Source organism: Trachurus japonicus, chromosome 1, assembly GCF_045865225.1.
Source record: "Trachurus japonicus isolate A0001 chromosome 1, Traja_1.0".
Lineage (NCBI taxonomy): Eukaryota > Metazoa > Chordata > Actinopteri > Carangiformes > Carangidae > Trachurus > Trachurus japonicus.
In genome coordinates this window covers 2,502,752-2,521,320 of record NC_140907.1, presented here as the reverse complement: position 1 = coordinate 2,521,320, position 18,569 = coordinate 2,502,752, and the positions used below count along the sequence as shown (strand labels likewise).

Sequence of the window (18,569 nt, the reverse complement as noted above, 5' to 3'; positions counted from 1 at the left end):
ACACTTATTTTGAAAAAACAAACATGGAATATAAAATTTACTTTTAAGGTGTTTTACCATAATATTACTGAAAATGTGACTTTTAATTATTTTTAGAGAAATTGCCAAGAGGGGACTTGGATCTCTGAGCGACATTTACCTATCAAAGAGTGGACCTCCACATACTGCAGTGGAGCTGTCTGCAACCCATTCATTCACCTAACGACCCATTCATTCACCTAATGAGTCCTTGTTCACAACAATGACTTTCTCAGTTTCTTTCAAAAATGGATAATATAACTTTAGAGTTATCATTACTTATTTTAAAGTCTCTGTAGTACAAATTGTATATAAATATATAATCATGGCCACATTTGAGAGTGAATATTTTTTATTGAATTGCATGCAGTTCAGAAGTAACATGACTGCATGCACTAATATCAAGTTCTGCAGTATAAGCAACAACATTTACTTTAAACCGGCTTTAATATAGATTAATTCTTTTTTCTTAACAAAGATAATTTGCTCGTCCGTCTTTACTCATCCATAAATGCGTTGCCTCTGTCATTCTTAGCAGTCCAAGAGGGGATCTACTATCATCTCAATTTTGAATAGTCAAAATGCTCTAGACATTTGGTTTCAACCAATTAATAGGAAATAGGAATGCATTTTATTTATTGTTTTGCATTGCAGAAAAAAGGTCCACACTTGGTTCATATGGAATGACAGGGGTCCACTGTTGGCTGGTGCATAATGACACAGGTTCCCACTTAGTTAGCATGGAGTGACATACACACTCCATCATGTATGAATATGAAAGAAATAAGCAAAAGTGATCATTCTTAAGATATTTTTTTTTTCATCAAAACTTAACACAAACATTTCTAATAAAGTAGCACCAATAATGTTTTCATTATTTTTAAATGTAGGTTGTACTACTGCAACACACATATATACAGTCTATTAATTTTTCCCCTACAAGAGTTTTATACTCCTTGGCTGCATTTTTGTTATAGGAAAAAAATATTTGAATTAAAACTAAGGGTTTTAGGTCATTTTAATGTACTTGCATCATGAATCTGTATTTATGAGGATGTATTTTATTTACTGTTTTACATTACAGAAAAAGGTCCACACTTGGTTTATATGGAATGACAGAGGTCCACTGTTGGTTGGTACGGAGTGACACACACACTCCAGCATGGGTGGATAAGCAGAAATGAGATAAATTGCTAAGTTTTAAGATACATTTTTAATCTAAATTTAATACAAACATTTATAACTATTAATACACACAACACACACACACAAACACATGCAAACACACATATTTAAACTAAAGTAGCACTGGTGAAGTTGTCATTGTAGTTTTTTTAAAACATGGAATGTACTGTGAAAACTCAATGGCAACCTATCAAGATACTTAAGGGAATATTTCAGTTATTGACATTTATGGCTCAACAATAAAACATGTATGGGAAAATAAAGGAGGCGCTGGGGGGTCATCAGTTTGTCTGAGATACAAGGGATAATTCTTCTAGAGGATGGATTAACCTCACTAAGTAATGTGATATACCACTGCAACACACCTTTCTACAGTCTGTCAAGTTTTTGACTTACTGAAGTTTCATACTCCTTGACTGCATTGTTGTCATGGGAAAACTACTTTAAATAACTAAACTCAGGATTCAACATGGTCTGATGGCCCAGAGCCACAAAGTGTTATTCTGTAGTCACCTAATGTCCCATATAGATGAAGCTCTGTGGTGGCCACCTATTGTCACTCTTCTACTTTTTAACAGCACATGGTTTCAATCAATTTTAATGTACTTGCATTCTAAATATATATTAATAGGGATGCATTTTACTTATTGTTTTGCATTGCAGAAAAAAGGTCCACACTTGGTTCATATGGAATGACAGGGGTCCACTGTTGGCTGGTGCATAATGACACAGGTTCCCACTTAGTTAGCATGGAGTGACATACACACTCCATCATGTATGAATATGAAAGAAATAAGCAAAAGTGATCATTCTTAAGATATTTTTTTTTCATCAAAACTTAACACAAACATTTCTAATAAAGTAGCACCAATAATGTTTTCATTATTTTTAAATGTAGGTTGTACTACTGCAACACACATATCTACAGTCTATTAATTTTTCCCCTACAAGAGTTTTATACTCCTTGACTGCATTTTTGTTATAGGAAAAAATATTTGAATTAAAACTAAGGGGTTTAGGTCATTTTAATGTACTTGCATCATGAATCTGTATTTATGAGGATGTATTTTATTTACTGTTTTACATTACAGAAAAAGGTCCACACTTGGTTTATATGGAATGACAGAGATCCACTGTTGGTTGGTACGGAGTGACACACACACTCCAGCATGGGTGGATAAGCAGAAATGAGATAAATTGCTAAGTTTTAAGATACATTTTTAATCTAAATTTAATACAAACATTTGTAACTATTAATACACACAACACACACACACAAACACATGCAAACACACATATTTAAACTAAAGTAGCACTGGTGAAGTTGTCATTGTAGTTTTTTTAAAACATGGAATGTACTGTGAAAACTCAATGGCAACCTATCAAGATACTTAAGGGAATATTTCAGTTATTGACATTTATGGCTCAACAATAAAACATGTATGGGAAAATAAAGGAGGCGCTGGGGGGTCATCAGTTTGTCTGAGATACAAGGGATAATTCTTCTAGAGGATGGATTAACCTCACTAAGTAATGTGATATACCACTGCAACACACCTTTCTACAATCTGTCAAGTTTTTGACTTACTGAAGTTTCATACTCCTTGACTGCATTGTTGTCATGGGAAAACTACTTTAAATAACTAAACTCAGGATTCAACGTGGTCTGATGGCCCAGAGCCACAAAGTGTTATTCTGTAGTCACCTAATGTCCCATATAGATGAAGCTCTGTGGTGGCCACCTATTGTCACTCTTCTACTTTTTAACAGCACATGGTTTCAATCAATTTTAATGTACTTGCATTCTAAATATATATTAATAGGGATGCATTTTACTTATTGTTTTGCACTGCAGAAAAAAAAGGTCCACACTTGGTTTATATGGAATGACAGGGGTCCACTGTTGGTTGGTGCATAATGATACAAGTGCCCACTTAGTTAGCATGGAGTGAAATACACACTCCATCATGTATGAATAAGAAAGAAATAAGCAAAAGTGATCATCCGTAAGAGAACTCTTTCATCACAGCTCCACGTTACACTTGTTCCAGGCTCTGCCCGTCGTTTTTCTCTAGAAATAGAAACTTTTTCCAACTTTTTTATCTCCGTAGCGATCGCACTCGTCCTTCTTCTTCACTTCTTGCTCTGATCTACAGTCTCATTCGTTCTACACATCCCAGAAGCCCCAAAATTACTCACAGTGTGGGCGACAGTGTCCCCATTTACCAGCCGTAGAAAACTGCGTTTGATGTATATGTACGTCAATGGCACTCAATGAGTTAAGTGGGAGGTACACAATAAATCTAATTCTAATCAAATTTATTTTGAAAACAAATAGTAGACTGGCAATCTGATTCAGTGATTAATTTGTTACACATTTGGGTTGCTTCCTAATGATTTTTTGATGTTTTAGTACCCAGCCAAACACAAGTGTGTATATTCCTTACTATCTACAGTATGTATGTGCCTTGTAGGCACTTTACTTGCAAGTGTGTGTATGCAGTGTTTTATAAATCTGAATATTTTTTGTCACATCACATCTACCCCGACACTTTAGAGCGCTTCTGTCTCGACGCCGTGTTTGCCTTCGTTCTGACCTGAACACAGCATGTGTTGTTTGGGTTAGAAACATGCACATTTGCAAAGGAAAAAAAAGCTAAATTGATTAGCGGAATCATTAAGCATGCACACACACAATCCCAAGGAAATGATCACGTGGGAACCAGTTCTGAAGAGGAACCGGTTCTCAGTTCCCACCCATAGACTTCAGTGTATGATGTGGACACAAAAGCATTCCTCTACATTGAAGTAGTGAAGTCATCAACACTCATGTATTTCACAGATCCTAAATCCTGGTACACACATAGAGATTCTCTAAATTTCAACCAATTTTTTTATCTGTGAAAGACCCCACACATGAAGATAAAAAATCTGTGATTGAACAGTTTTGATCGTATTGTGTGTGGTGTGCTGTGATATTCCAAACACAGCTCACCACACACATTAAGATTTTTCAGAATCTTGACCCTCCGGTCAGAAAACTCAGAAAGAGATCAGTATTGTTGTAGCTACTCTTTCGGGTCTATTTCTGGAATGGACAATGAGAGCGATGTAATTTTTTTTTAATGAAAGCGGGACACTTCAGCCTTTACAACGATCCCATCTGTGTGTGTCTGTGTGTCTGTGGCTTCGGACGCCGAGCAGTCAAGCGGCTGTGAGCGGCGGTCACATGATCGCTTAAACATGGCTGCTCTATTGCTGGCTGTTGCCGGCTATGATCGCTACCGTCTTTGCTATCGGCTATCAGGAAATCTCCCATGTATGCGTGAATGTCTGTGTGAACCTCATGTATTGCCAGGGCTGCACCGTGGCTCTCTGTGGGATTGCCGGTGTTGTGTCGAGAAGTGGCTTGCCGCGAGCAGCATGCAGAGCTTGGCAAGCAGGCACTTCTCAGCACAACACCAGCTTTCCACACACAAGATGACTTTTGATTTGTAAATATTGAACATGTTTAATATTTACGATTATCGGCGTCAAACGTTTTCCGAGGCGATTGTTGTGAGAATTTTGACTCTTAACACACCACACACTACAAGAGAATCTCATAAAATAATCTTAAGACCTTAGGATAATCGGCCGATTTTTGTCTTTGGTCGGAAGGGGGAAAATCGGGGCAAAATCAGCCCGATTATCTTTATGTGTGTGGTAGGCTTAACTCTACCTCCACTCTCCACTCTAAATGTGGAACTGGCTTCTGAGAAGTGAGTGAAGTGAGTGAGGGCTTTAAATCTGTGCCAGACGACTTGTGTCAGTCCTTGACTGTCGGCAGTGTGGGGGATGGTTTCTTGTAGCTGACGATGGTCGTTAGCAACTCTGAAGGGCAACCTGGAAAAGACTAACATCCTTCAGCCAAGATCTTATATCCAAATCAGACTAGCAGACAATGGAATTCCCCAGTCCTAGGTTGGCCATGTGCTACACACCTATGGACTTCTGTGACAACTGTAAAGAGTGGGTGTCCCAGCAATAATCCACCCTGTCAAGTCTTTGATGAGTTTTGTAAAGGTGTGTGATGCCTTGTGATCAGTATAATATTTTGTCAGCCTTTATATGATCTACCATTGTGCGCCAGTAGAAATGTTGTCTGAAATTAGGATTAATCAGATTGCCAGAGATACAGGGGATAAATCAGCTATAGTGGATGGAATAACTCCAAAATACCCACTGTTGAACTACTGCAACACACATTTTTACTTACCAAACTGTTAGCTCTACTGGAGTTCATGTATACCTGTCTGAATATTTTTGGTCCACAACAAAAATGAAAACTAAAGCTAAATTTGTGTTTTTTCTGTATATTACACACTGTATCACATCGTCATACACATCTATAGATGAAATTGGTGTATGAATTGAAACCTAATTTAAAGTTGTCAAAAGGTACAGGATTGGCACAGGATCAGAGAGTTTACATTAAGTGGGAAGTACACAATAAAAGCTGTATTCAGTTCACACTGGTGCTCAGCAGAAATGGGTCTGATTGCTTTCAGGATGTGTGGATTGTACATTCAACAATCCCATATTACCTTATTCATAGCATCTGAAGTGGATTATAAACAAATTCAATTAATTGTGTTCAGAAGATGGTTATCTAATTAATGTATATTTTTAAGTAATTGATTTCTTATCTATTTTGGTTGTTTCCTAATGATTTTCTTTCATTTCAGTACCCAGCTAAACACAAGTGTGTATATTCCTTATTATCTAGGTATAACCTTGTGCATGTTGTAGTAAGCAATGTGACTTCATTACATTTACACACAGTTTTCTAAGTCGAGTTGAACATTTTTAATGGGGTTTCAGTCTATGATGTGGGCACAAAACATTCCTCTACATTGAAGTAGTTAAGTCGCCAGCACTCATGTATTTCACAGAACCTATCTTTAAGGTAGAGTTGTTGAACTGGGATCTGAGAAGTGAGTGAATGGAGTGAGAGCGGAGTGAGTGCCAGATGACCTGTGTCAGTCCTTGAGTGTGGGCAGTGTGGGGGATGGTTTGTCGTCGCTGACGATGGTCGTTAAGCTTTTTCAGGTTGGGCTTCAGAGTTTCTACCTTCTTTCAGCCAATATCTTTATCCAAATCAGACCGACTGAGACACAGGTATTCCCAGGTCTTAGGCTGGCCATGTGCTACCTACGCACCTATGGCCTTTGGTGACTCAACTTCTGTGGCAACTGTAAAGAGTGGGTGTACCAGCAATATTCCATTTTGTCTAAAGAATTGTCAGTTCTTTAATGAGTTTTGTGAAGGTGTGTTATAATATTCTGTGACAGGGCCTTTATGTGAGCCACCATTGTCTGCTAGTAGTAATGCTGTCTGAGAACAATTAACATGGAATAAGAAATTAGGATTCATCAGATTGTCATGGATACAGGGAATATGTCAGTGTGTGGACGGAATAACCCCAAAACCCCCCCTGTTAAACTTCTCATTAAAAGGTATTTAGAAAATCAAGGGAAACAAAGGAACGCATAAATATAAAAACACATGCAAAGCCTTACAAAGCCTTGTAAAGGACAATTAGGACACAGCAAGAACTATATTCTTCAGACACGGTCCACACCACTGTCAACTTTTTTTATTTGTGTTGCAGCAGTTCAACATTGAGATATTTGGGGTTATTCCATCCACACAATGCCTTATCCCTTGTATCTCTGACAATCTGATGAATCCTAATTTCTTGTGCCATGTTAAGTAAGCTGTTTTTCCCAGACAACATTTCTGGCAGAGAATGGTAGCTCATAAAAATGCTCTGTGACTCTATATTGCATTTACCCATGTCTCAGTCAGTCTGTTTTGAATGTAAGTAAGTGGAGTGAAATGCACACTCCATCATGTATGAATAAGAACGAAATAAGCACAAGTGATCATCCTTAAGAGAAATTTTTCATCAAAACTTAACACAAACATTTCTAATAAAGTAGCTCAGATAAATACAGTGGGGCCAGGCCGTTAAGTGCTTTAAAAAGTTATATGTTAAGAACAGGAGTAATGTGCTCACGTCTATTAGTGTTAGTTAAAAGATGGGCAGCAGCGTTTGGGACAAGTTGGAGGCGACTGAGTGAAGACTGGGAGACGCCAACATAAAGTGCATTGCAATAGTCCAATCTAGAACTGATTACTGCAACGCATGGATGGCTTTCTCGAGGTCGTGACAGTTTAAAAACATTTTGACTGTGTGAATGTGTGTGGCAATAGTTTAACATAGGGATCCTCTCAATTAATTATCCCTTGTATCTCTGACAAACTGATGATCCCCCATTCCCTCTGTATTTTCCCATATCAAATTGTCGTATATCAGTAGGCTACCTCTTTGATGGTTTACTTGTACATAATATCATCGTAGGTTGCCATTGAGTTTTCACAGTACCCCCCACATAAAAAAACACAACATTACCGTTGCTACTTCATTATAAATGTTTGTATTAAGTTTTGATGAAAGTTTTGAGCTTTTGAGGTTAATCCATCCTCTAGAAGAATTATCCCTTGTATCTCAGACAAACTGATGACCCTCCAGCTCCTCTTTTATTTTCCCATACATGTTTTATTGTTGATCCATAAATGTCAATAACTGAAATATTCCCTTAAGTATCATGATAGGTTGCCATTGAGTTTTCACAGTAACTAACCCTAAGTAACTAAATATGTGTGTTTGCATGTGTTTGTGTGTGTGTGTGTGTTATGTGTATTGATAGTTACAAATGTTTGTATTAAATTTAGATTTAAAATGTATCTTAAAACTTAGCAATTTCTCTCATTTTTGCTTATCCACCCATGCTGGAGTGTGTGTGTCACTCCGCACCAACCAACAGTGGACCCATGTCATTCCATATAAACCAAGTGTGGACCTTTTTCTGTAATGTAAAACAGTAAATAAAATACATCCTTATAAATACAGATTCATGATGCAAGTACATTAAAATGACTTAAAACCCTGAGTTTTAATTCAAATATTTTTCCTATAACAAAAATGCAGTCAAGGAGTATAAAACTCGTGTAGGGGAAACATTAATAGACTGTAGATATGTGTGTTGCAGTAGTAGGCTACACCCTACATTTAAAAATAATGAAAACATTAATGGTGCTACTTTATTAGAAATGTTTGTGTTAAGTTTTGATGAAAAATTTCTCTTACGGATGATCACTTTTGCTTATTTCTTTCTTATTCATACATGATGGAGTGTGTATTTCACTCCATGCTAACTAAGTGGGAACTTGTATCATTATGCACCAACCAACAGTGGACCCCTGTCATTCCATATAAACCAAGTGTGGACCTTTTTCTACAACGTAAATCAACTAATAATTCCTATACAGATTTATGACGCAAATACATTAAAATTAATTGAAATCACATGCATTTAAAAAGTAAAAGTCTGACCATAGGTGGCCCCAACAGGGCTTCATTTATATGAGATGTACGTGGCCAAAAAGTAACTTTTTGTGGCTCTGAGCCATCAGGCCATGTCAAACTGTGAGTAGTTTAAGTATTTTCCCGTGACAACAATGCAGTTAAGTAGTATAAAACACCAGTACAGTGAAAAATTAATAGACTGTAGAAATGTGTCTGGTAATAGTTTAACATAGGGACTTTGTGAGATTAATCCTCTCAATGAATTATCCCTTGTATCTCTGACAAACTGATGATCTCCCAAACCCTCTGTATTTTCCCCAAAGATAACAAATTGCCGTGCCAATACTTTAATATCAGTTACTCTTTGATGGTTTACTTGTACATAATATATCATCGTAGGTTGCCATTGAGTTTTCTGTAATATAAAACAGTAAATAAAATACATCCTTATGAATACAGATTTATGATGCAAGTACATTAAGATTACCCTAAATCCTAAAACCCTCTATTAAAAAATGAATAGACTGTAGAAATGTGTGTTGCAGTAGTACACCCTACATTTAAAAAATAATTACAACATTATTGGTGCTACTTTATTAGAAATGTTTGTTTTAAGTTTTGATGAAAGTTTTCTCTTAAAAACTATCACTTTTGCTTATTTCTTTCTTATTCATACATGATGGAGTGTGTATGTCACTCCATGCTAACTAAGTGGGATCGTGTGTCATTATGCACCAACCAACAGTGGACCCCTGTCATTCCATATAAACCAAGTGTGGACCTTTTTCTGCAATGTAAGTCAACTAATATTTCCTATACAGATTGAGAACACATGTATATTGTAAAATTGAAACCCTGTGCTTAAAAAAACTGGACAAGCAACAATAGCAAGGTCAATTATTTTTAATGTTTAATCAGAATTCAACAGAAATTATCTAAATGACCATTTTATCTCAAATTTTGTCATGGGTGATCAATTTTTTCAATATTTTAAAATTTCTATTATACCTAATACAGTGTTGAGTTTAAACTTAAGACATCCATGAAACTGGGACCTTCATATTTTGTTACGAAGAATAACAAATTATGTTTCAAGGTACTGGTTTGTTCACTAAGGAGCCTGTTTGATAGCCTCTCTACAGTCTGAAAGGCTGCCGGGGCTGCAAGTCGTTCGCACTATGGAGGAGTGTAAGAAACGACGTGTGTGAATGAGTCGTTAAAACCCCAGCTCCAGCCTGCCGGGGCACTGCTGAATATGGTATTTTACACACACACACACTCAGGTCCCCTCTTGGCTAAAGTTGAAAAAATTAACCAGAAGGTTTTTCACATGATTTTAAGTTGATTTAAAGCATGTCCAACAGGGGACCTAAAAAAAGTCCCCTGTTGGCTGCTTGGTCCCCTGTTGGTGAATGTGTAACGACGCCGATGTCCCCTCTTAGATAGGAACAACAGTGCACACACACAGACTTCCCTGAGATAAACTGTATCCCAGCTAGAATAGCAATGTGACAACGCTGATGGTTGCCAAAGCCTTTTAAAGCCCCGGGGCTCTGCTGTTAATGAAGCAGCACACATCACAGAGAATCCCTGTAATGAAGGCACTGCACACCTAATCCAAATCACACACACACACACACACATACACACACACACACTAATTCAAACACTTCAACATTTAAACAGCTCAACACTAACAGCAGGCATTGGATTTGTCAGACGCTGTCTCTCATAATGTAGTCTATGCACACAAACACACACTCACTTGTATTTGCTGCCTCGCCCAAACGGGCGAATGGCAATCATAAACCAGAGAGATTGCCATGGGATTGGCCTGGCCCCATTAAAGTGAATTAGTGAATACATTAATGAGCTGATGAGAATGTGACCAGGACACATTGCTTTAATCTGCAGCTCTGTGTCCTCTGTATTCTGAGAGCATACACAACAAACCACTCTGTTTTCCTCCAAAGAGGCTGCTTTGCTCCAATTTCACTTCTTTCTTGTTGCTCCGTTAGATTTCCACTCACTCGCCCAGCCTCAAATCTTCCTCACATTAACCCCCCATCTCCCCATCCCCACCCCTCTGTGTCATTTCACCCATCCGACGCCTCCTCCTGCCTCTGATGTGACGGCTCGCGTCTGTTTTCTCTCCCTCTGTCTCCAGATTTGTTCCAGAAGTTGTTTCGTCAGGACCTGCTGGTGGCCAGCTTGTTCCGCAATTTCCTGTTGGCAGAGAGGATAATGAGGTCGTACAACTGCACGCCGGTCAGCAGTCCTCGCCTGCCCCCTACATACATGCACGCCATGTGGTAAGATACATTCACACAGATGCAAAGATGTTGTCGGCTTTGAGGGAGACACACAGTTAAATACATTCTGTCTAGTGGTGGGACTCTAATTAATTAGAGCCTTTGTAATTAATTAATCGCAACATTTTTCAATTGAAATGGATTTTGGTATATGACTGAATCAATGGATAGACAGATAAATGAGCTTAAACAACAAAATCTTGTTTATTTTCATTTTCATCAGTGTTAACATAAAGTGCAATATGAATATAGAACTTTATGATTGCATTGTTCACAAGGCACAAACTTAAATTAAAGTTAACTATATTCAAGCTTTTTCATCTACTACCACCGAGAGTGGCCGACAGTCCACTGCAATCCACTTCACCAGTGCGTTTGTTAATTTGTCAGTCGTTGTCTGTGCTGCTAGCTGCAACATGTTTGGCATTGAGGTGGTAGTGAAGGCTGGAAGTGCTCCGGTGATACGCAAATTCTTTTTTGCACAATTTGCACACAACTGTGCTTTTATCCAGGCTACCATCCGGAAGTTTTTTAAAAGTAAAATTTCCGCTCACCGAACCCTGCAGGGACTTCTCATCAGCTTCCATTTTGTTGCGTGTTGTGCCCTGTGCATCAGTATTACAGGTATGCCGGGAACTCGTGCAATGAGCAACATTCCGCACTGCAAAAATAAATAGCGATTAAATGCGTTAATTTTTTTTGTCGCGTTATTTTTCTGTGATTAATTAATCGTAATTAATGCGATAAAGTCCAAGCCCTAATTCTTTCATTAGACTAGAGAGACAGGGCTCTTCTTCATGGTGTGGTATGTATATTTAATGATTTTAAGTGGTAACTAGAGAGATTAAAAGATGATCAACCTGGTTACAAATGGTAGAGCTGCCTCGGGGTGTATCTGCCTAAAAGCCTCTGGCTTGTTTATTTCATTAAACTCCTCTATGAAACTGTTTTCCACTCTTAACAACAGCTCGGACAAATGTTCTCTGTGTTTTGTTTGGTTTTGTAATTTTTCTTATTACCATAAGTCAGTGGAAAAAAACAGGCCCTGTTTTGGTTTTCAAGTTTGCAGAGTGTAAAAGAATATTCTTTCTCCTGACATTCATGCTTTCACAGCAGCAGGTAGATGAGAGGACTGACATGATTTCAGCCGAGTGCAGTCAGGACAGATCTCTGTTTAAGATTCTGGGCTTAGCAGGAAGAATGGAGGCGGCAGGTTGTTTGTTAAAATCCCTTCAAACTGTTTCAGAGTTCACAGTTTACATCTTGTGGACGACACCGAACTGTTCCAGAGAGTGTATTGATTGACAACAGTAACTTTTTAAGCTGACACACACAGACAGGCAACAAACAGCAGGTGGCAGAGAGAGTGAAGTGCAGCTCCTCAGATGAGTTAGTTTAGTTTTAGTTTAGATTTAGTTTTTCCACAGGACAGTGTGCAGTGACATTAATCATTTACATGAAATGAGAAGTTGGTTGCACCAGATTTTAGCAAAATGCAAATTTCCATTTGTAGTCCCACATCTAAAGACTGACACAACAGACAAAAAATACAGGAGAATACATGGAATAACAACGACAGCACACACAATAACAACGACAGCACACACACTATCATCACATTATATATATATATATATATACGTATATATATATATATATATCAAGAAGAACAGTGATTTAACAAGGAGTTAACTCACTGCTTGGGGCTCATTACTGGCCAACAACCACCTATCTGTCCTGTCCTCAATGTGAGGTTCCTAGCCGCACACACACACACACACACCAGGCATTTCCATGTTCTCCTTGTGTCTGTGTGGGTTCTCTCCAGGTTCTCCGGCTTCCTCCCACAAAGACATTCACAATCAGTGGACAGGTGACTCTAAAGTAACTCCCCATAGGTCTCCAATCTATACAAATTCACATTTACCATTTAAAAAAATAATCTAATACATTGGTTTAATCACTTTCACAACTTCTGAAAATAAACAGTGTGAGGAAGTGTGAGCCAAAGCACGTAGGTGTTTTTATCTGCTTCTGCCCTGCAGCATATGCACACACACCTCACTCTTTAGTGTGTTCTCTGCCTGCCTCTACAGAGGACAGACAGAGCGCCGTCTTCACGGACAGCTGCCACAGTCGCTGTGATGGACAGGTTGTATGCAGATGCTCTGCTTTAACCACCCACACGCATGTAACCTGCAGCTGAATAATTCTCCCCTCCGACTGAGAGCAGTCAGAGGAGGTCTGTTCTCTGAGGAGAGTTAAAGGAGACATATTCTGCCCCTTTTCCACAAATTAAAATAGTTCCCAGGTGTTAAAGACATGTCTGTCAGTACGTTTACATGCACAGCTTAATCGAGCTAGCCAAAATTTGATTTTGCCGTCTAATAGGGCTGTCAATCCCCCCCTCAAATCATATTCAAATTTCTAATGCATCTTATGTTAAATATTCTAATTTTATTCGAATTTTTTAATGTTTTTAAAAAATAAATTATTATATCATTATATACACTGATACCAGCTTATTATTAGGCCTATACGTCCCGCGTCCACTAGTCTAGGACACTCCAACCAAATCTGTTATGTAACATTTGCAACAAGTTTTACCAAATCAATACAAAACTTCATGAATGGAAATCGAAATGTTATAAGGTCAGATACACATATATAGATATTGCCAGAAATGTATAATAAATATATATAAATAGATAAGATATAAAGTGCTTAATTTGTGCCGGATCCTGCCGGAACAAAATCTGGCACCTCACTGATTGGATCTGGGACCTCCTCTGTCCTCCTTCTGAAGCTTTAACTCATCAAAATGAAACACGATTGATTTCTGATCATTTATTTGATGATTTCTGATTTCATTTATTTGCAGCTGCTATAGACCACTGTGGCCAGCTGTGGTCACAGGTTACAATGTTTCCATTTCGTGACTTCTGCCATCGCGCTTTTTTTTTTTTTTTCCACCCCAGGGCAAACGCGTGCTATAGAAAAGACACCAGATTTCACACAACGTAAACAATGTATACATGTAGATATAGTGCAGGAGGAGGCAGAGACCAGTGGATGACGATGGTCCAGTCACGGTGGAGGCTGTAGGGGCGGCTCCGCGGCAGAGGTCTGTTTTGGACTTTGATTTGTGTCGTTGCCAAGGCACAAGTTCGAACGTCAGTTTCCACACTCAAATCTTCTCTTTTTAAAAAAAATTAGAATTCAATGCGAATAGCGAAGTTCATTTTGACAGCCCTAGCGTCTTATCGGACTTTCAGTGCATGTCCCTTTAAATGCAAATGAACCACTGCTTGCCCCGCCCCGAAACAGCTCATTAGACCACATTGATAGGGAGCGTGAAAATTACATATTTTTTAGTCAATTCTCACATTTTGGGGGCCGGAAGGCAAGACAAACACCTAAATATTTGTTAGAGCCTTCAAAAAGTGATATATCCATAAATGTCCTCTTTAACACATTACACATCTCTGATGGATGGCTTGGAAGATTTAGGTTAAACTCAACCACAAAAACGAACTGCTGTTTAAGAACAGCCTGAAACCTGAGCCTGAGGTCGTCTCAGCGTTTTACAGTGTCTTCTATGAACCGTAGAGACACAGAGGGAGGTCCATCCATCCATCCATCCATCCATCCATCCATCCACTTTACATGCTTCTCCAAACTGTGCAAGATCATCATCTATCTCCCTTTAGTTACACAAACACCTCTCCCACCATCTATTGTTTCTCCTCTTGGTCTTCTATAAATGCCTCCCTCCATCTCTCCCACTCATTATCTGGCTCGTGCTGGGAAAAAAAAAAAAAAGCTCTCTCAGTCGGTTTGCCTCGGAGGAGCGGCTCCTTGTGTAACACTCTGGCATCATTTACTGTAAAGAATACTGCTGCTTCCTCCTCCAGAAGGCAGCAGTCTCTCTTCATCAGCCGTACAGGCCCATTATGTGAGGTTGCGGCTACATTGTACTGTTTACAGTCAAAGACATTCAGAGCTGCACTTTGTTTTCACACCAGCGTATGCAGCATGAAGCAGAGTAACGACAGCGCCGCGTTTTAAGAGAGCAGGAAAGAACACTGAGAGGACCATAAAAAAGGCAAAAGTGCCGGAGAGAAAAGGCGAGTAGAAAAATAAAAACAAAAGTTTGTCTCAGCAGTTACGTGTGTGTGTGTGTGTGTGTGTCTGTGTGTGTGTGTGTGTGTGTGGCTAGAGAGGAGGAATTAAGCAATTTGGGGGCTCGCTGATCGATGCCGGTGTCCCAACACAAACAGCAATTGTTATTCAAATGGAGCAGAATAAGGGCGAGAAGATAAACCCAAGGCTGATTACTCCCTTGTGGACAGTTTCAGAGTGGGAGTGTGTGTGTGGGTCTGTGTGGGTCTGTGTGTGTGTGTGTCTACTTTTGATTGTGCATCGCTGCACCATTTTCTGCAGGCAACAGGGAAAAGAGCTTAGTCAGCTGCCAACTGGTTCCCTACACTCTCTCCGTGCTGTCAACATGCGCACACACGCACACACACACGTGCACACAGGTTTGCCGATGAGTTACTCATTTGTATTGGCAGGCTTCGGCCGAGTTAATGCCGTCATCTGAAACGGTGCAGCAGCCTCTTCCCTGTGATCATGTCTTCAGCGATTAGACGGCTCTATCTGCTGGTTTCCTCTCCGGTGGATTACATAAACACAAGTGGGGACGATGTTTGTTCACAGGGTTTCTGCACAGATTCCACTGCACCGTTTCTTAAATCTAAAGAAATACCTTTTTGATTCTTCCTGCTCGGGGATTATTATTCTCTAAATAGGCTGCGTTTGTGTCATATTATTGATTTTAAGCGACAAAAACTAAAATTGCCTCTGAAATATGTTCATGGTTGCAAGCAAACTTCCAGGCCTTACAGTATAGTAAGATTCATTATGTCAGGGCTTTTCTACCACTAAAGAAAGTGAGTCAGTTTTAAAAATCATATTTTAAAACCAAACTCAACCCTCAGCTGTTAAATCTTTTAAAATCATTTTTATGGATCAATGTTTTATTGGTTAAATCAGGGCTACTTTACAGCAGCAACAGGCGGCGTTACTTCGTCAAGCTGAACTCTCCAATCATGTAACACTCGGAGAAGGGAGTGTGTGATGGAAGGACAGTTTGCTTCGCAGCAGGCAGTCAGGCTAACACAATACACACTGCTCACACATTTTGAACTGAGACTGTGCAACACAATGGTAAACATAATGGGTTGGTAAGAAAGGCCGATTAGCAAAATGCTTGAAAGGACATCACAGCTCTTTTCATCCTCTCTAAACAGCCCTGTTCAGAACGGCTGGGTTCAGTGCCTGTCCCTTTAAATGCAAATGAACCACTGCTTGCCCCGCCCCTTCTACTGCTACCAGGTAGGGGTGGTATTATGCAAATTCAACAACTAATGACATCATTGAAAGACAACCAAGGGAGCCTGAAGATTACCGATTTTTTTTTGTCAATTGTCACATTTTGGTGGCCAGAGGGCAAGACAAACACCCAAATATATGTTAAAGAGCCTTCAAAAAGTGATAATTTCATAATATATCCGCTTTAATACAGATGTGATGCACATATTTCTAGATGCAGGGTGAGCTACATTTGTCAATAATCATCAGTGTCCATAGCAAACAGATAAACATAACTATGTATAGAAGTTGTAGAAACTTTAGAAACTGCCTGTGAATGTTCATATTTTTATGTTTAATTCAGTGACAGTTGTCTGGACATCCAAGGATAGCAGCAAACAGGAACTGCTAACGGATAATATTGCAACACTTTTAATGGTTTGGTAAAAGCTGCCATTTCCAAATTCTATCTAGTGTGTAAACATCTTTTACAAACCTTGAGTAAACATCACCCTGCCTGTGAGATGTTGTGTTCCTAACAGAGGATTGTTTGTTCCAGTCTGTCAATAACTTTCCTTCTTGGAAAAAAGAAGTAATTTGATTTTCCTCTTCAAATGATTAAGATATAAAAAGAGGATCCTGCTGTGGTATCAGCATCTTCAGTTCCACCACTTTAAGTTATCTCAGACATGTGATGTAAAGCATCACGTGTTTAATAACTCCAACCCTGTGCTAACTAAGGAGCACCTGTTCCTGATACTGCAGTAATGTGTGTTTCTGCTGCTGGAGGACCAAATGTGTTTCCTGCCACGTTGGCAGCTGAATTTATAAATTCTCCTGTTTAGCTTGAACTTGTAGCAGCTGACACGTCTGCTGGATGAACTGCATTTATGTTGAATTTTAAAACTACTTGGAATTATTAAGCGTCTGGTTTCCTGAGTGTACATCACTGCCTTCTGATGTACTGTATATACACAGTGTTGGGCACTTTACATTAAAAAAAGTAATTAGTTATAGTTACTAGTTACTTTCCCCCAAAAGTAACTGAATTACTAATTTATAAAAGTAATTGATTACCTAATTACTTCTTTATAAAATGCTCAAATTACTTGGACTCGCCACCCTAACCTCCAGTTTATCTGGAACTAACCAACTTGTGGGGCCTGCCTGAGCGGAGGAATACTGAGTGAGTTGGTTAGTTCCAGATAAACTGCTTTTTTCCCACTAGTTGATGGACTGCAATAAATGTATAGGCTATATAACATACACTTTAACAGGTGTATTATTTTGTGACGAGACTTGTTGAGTCAAGTAACGCCGCATTTTATTGTCAGTGACACTAATGGCGTTATAATACATTTTAGATAATAGGAGAAACAGTAACTTTTCTTGATTACTAGTTACTGAAAAAAGTAGTGCCATTATTTTATAATGCTGTTATTTCCATGACTGTAGGAGCAATGGATCCATTGTGTTTAGTTATAATAGAGCAGGGACTCTATTATCCCACTCTCAGCTAATGGACAAGGCTGTTGAAGCAGCACAGAGAATCTCAGACTGAATGAACTTGGTGTCACTTGTTCAGCATCACATTACATCACGGCGCATCGGCTGGGAACATGACTCAACCTCTAACTTGCGCTAACTGAGAGGAAAAAGCCCCGCCGAGGCCCGGAGCCCAATTTGCTGCGAGGAAAAAAAGGAAAGCGGGAAGTGAAAGGAAAGAGAGACAGCTAGGGAGAGAGAGAGAATAGAGGAGCTGTGATGAGGTTTGATGTGAGTTACACAACCCCATGAATTAGATATGATGTCCATGGGAGAGGAGCTGGTGTTTAGAAAGCGATTAAAGGCTCCTCACTGCTCCTGCCAGGACCTTGGGCCGGGGATTTAAAGATATACGTACGCAGTGAAGAAAAGGAAAGGGGAGAATGTGAGCAGAGGCTGTGGAGAATAAGACACGCTGACTTTACTTTACTGTAATTCACAAGAAGAGGGTTCCGGATGAAATGCCACAAATCTGTTGAGTTTAGTTTAGTTAAGTTTGGTTTATTATGGATCCCAATTGGTCGCTGCCTCGTCAGCAGCCACTGTTTTTCATATGTTACAATATAAAATTAAAATAAATATATACAGTATGCTCAATCTGAAAACACATATACTGTATATACACATATAAATATACAAATATTACATACATGTAATGTAATATTACATACACTAGTATCTTTTAATGCAGGTCTCTATCGCACACGCTCAAAAGACTGGCT

At 39.0% G+C, this 18,569-nt stretch overlaps 1 protein-coding gene across 1 annotated transcript in view; it reads left to right on the top strand.

Moving 5' to 3' along the window:
* Nucleotides 1-10,780: 10,780 nt before the first annotated feature.
* The window catches only part of rptor (regulatory associated protein of MTOR, complex 1), an 81,822-nt gene continuing 74,033 nt past the window's right edge, over nucleotides 10,781-18,569 (top strand). The window contains exon 1 of the mRNA XM_085778365.1: nucleotides 10,781-10,929. Coding sequence (XP_085634491.1) covers nucleotides 10,862-10,929 — 68 coding nt within the window. The 5' untranslated portion in view covers nucleotides 10,781-10,861. The remainder of the gene's footprint in view (nucleotides 10,930-18,569) is intronic.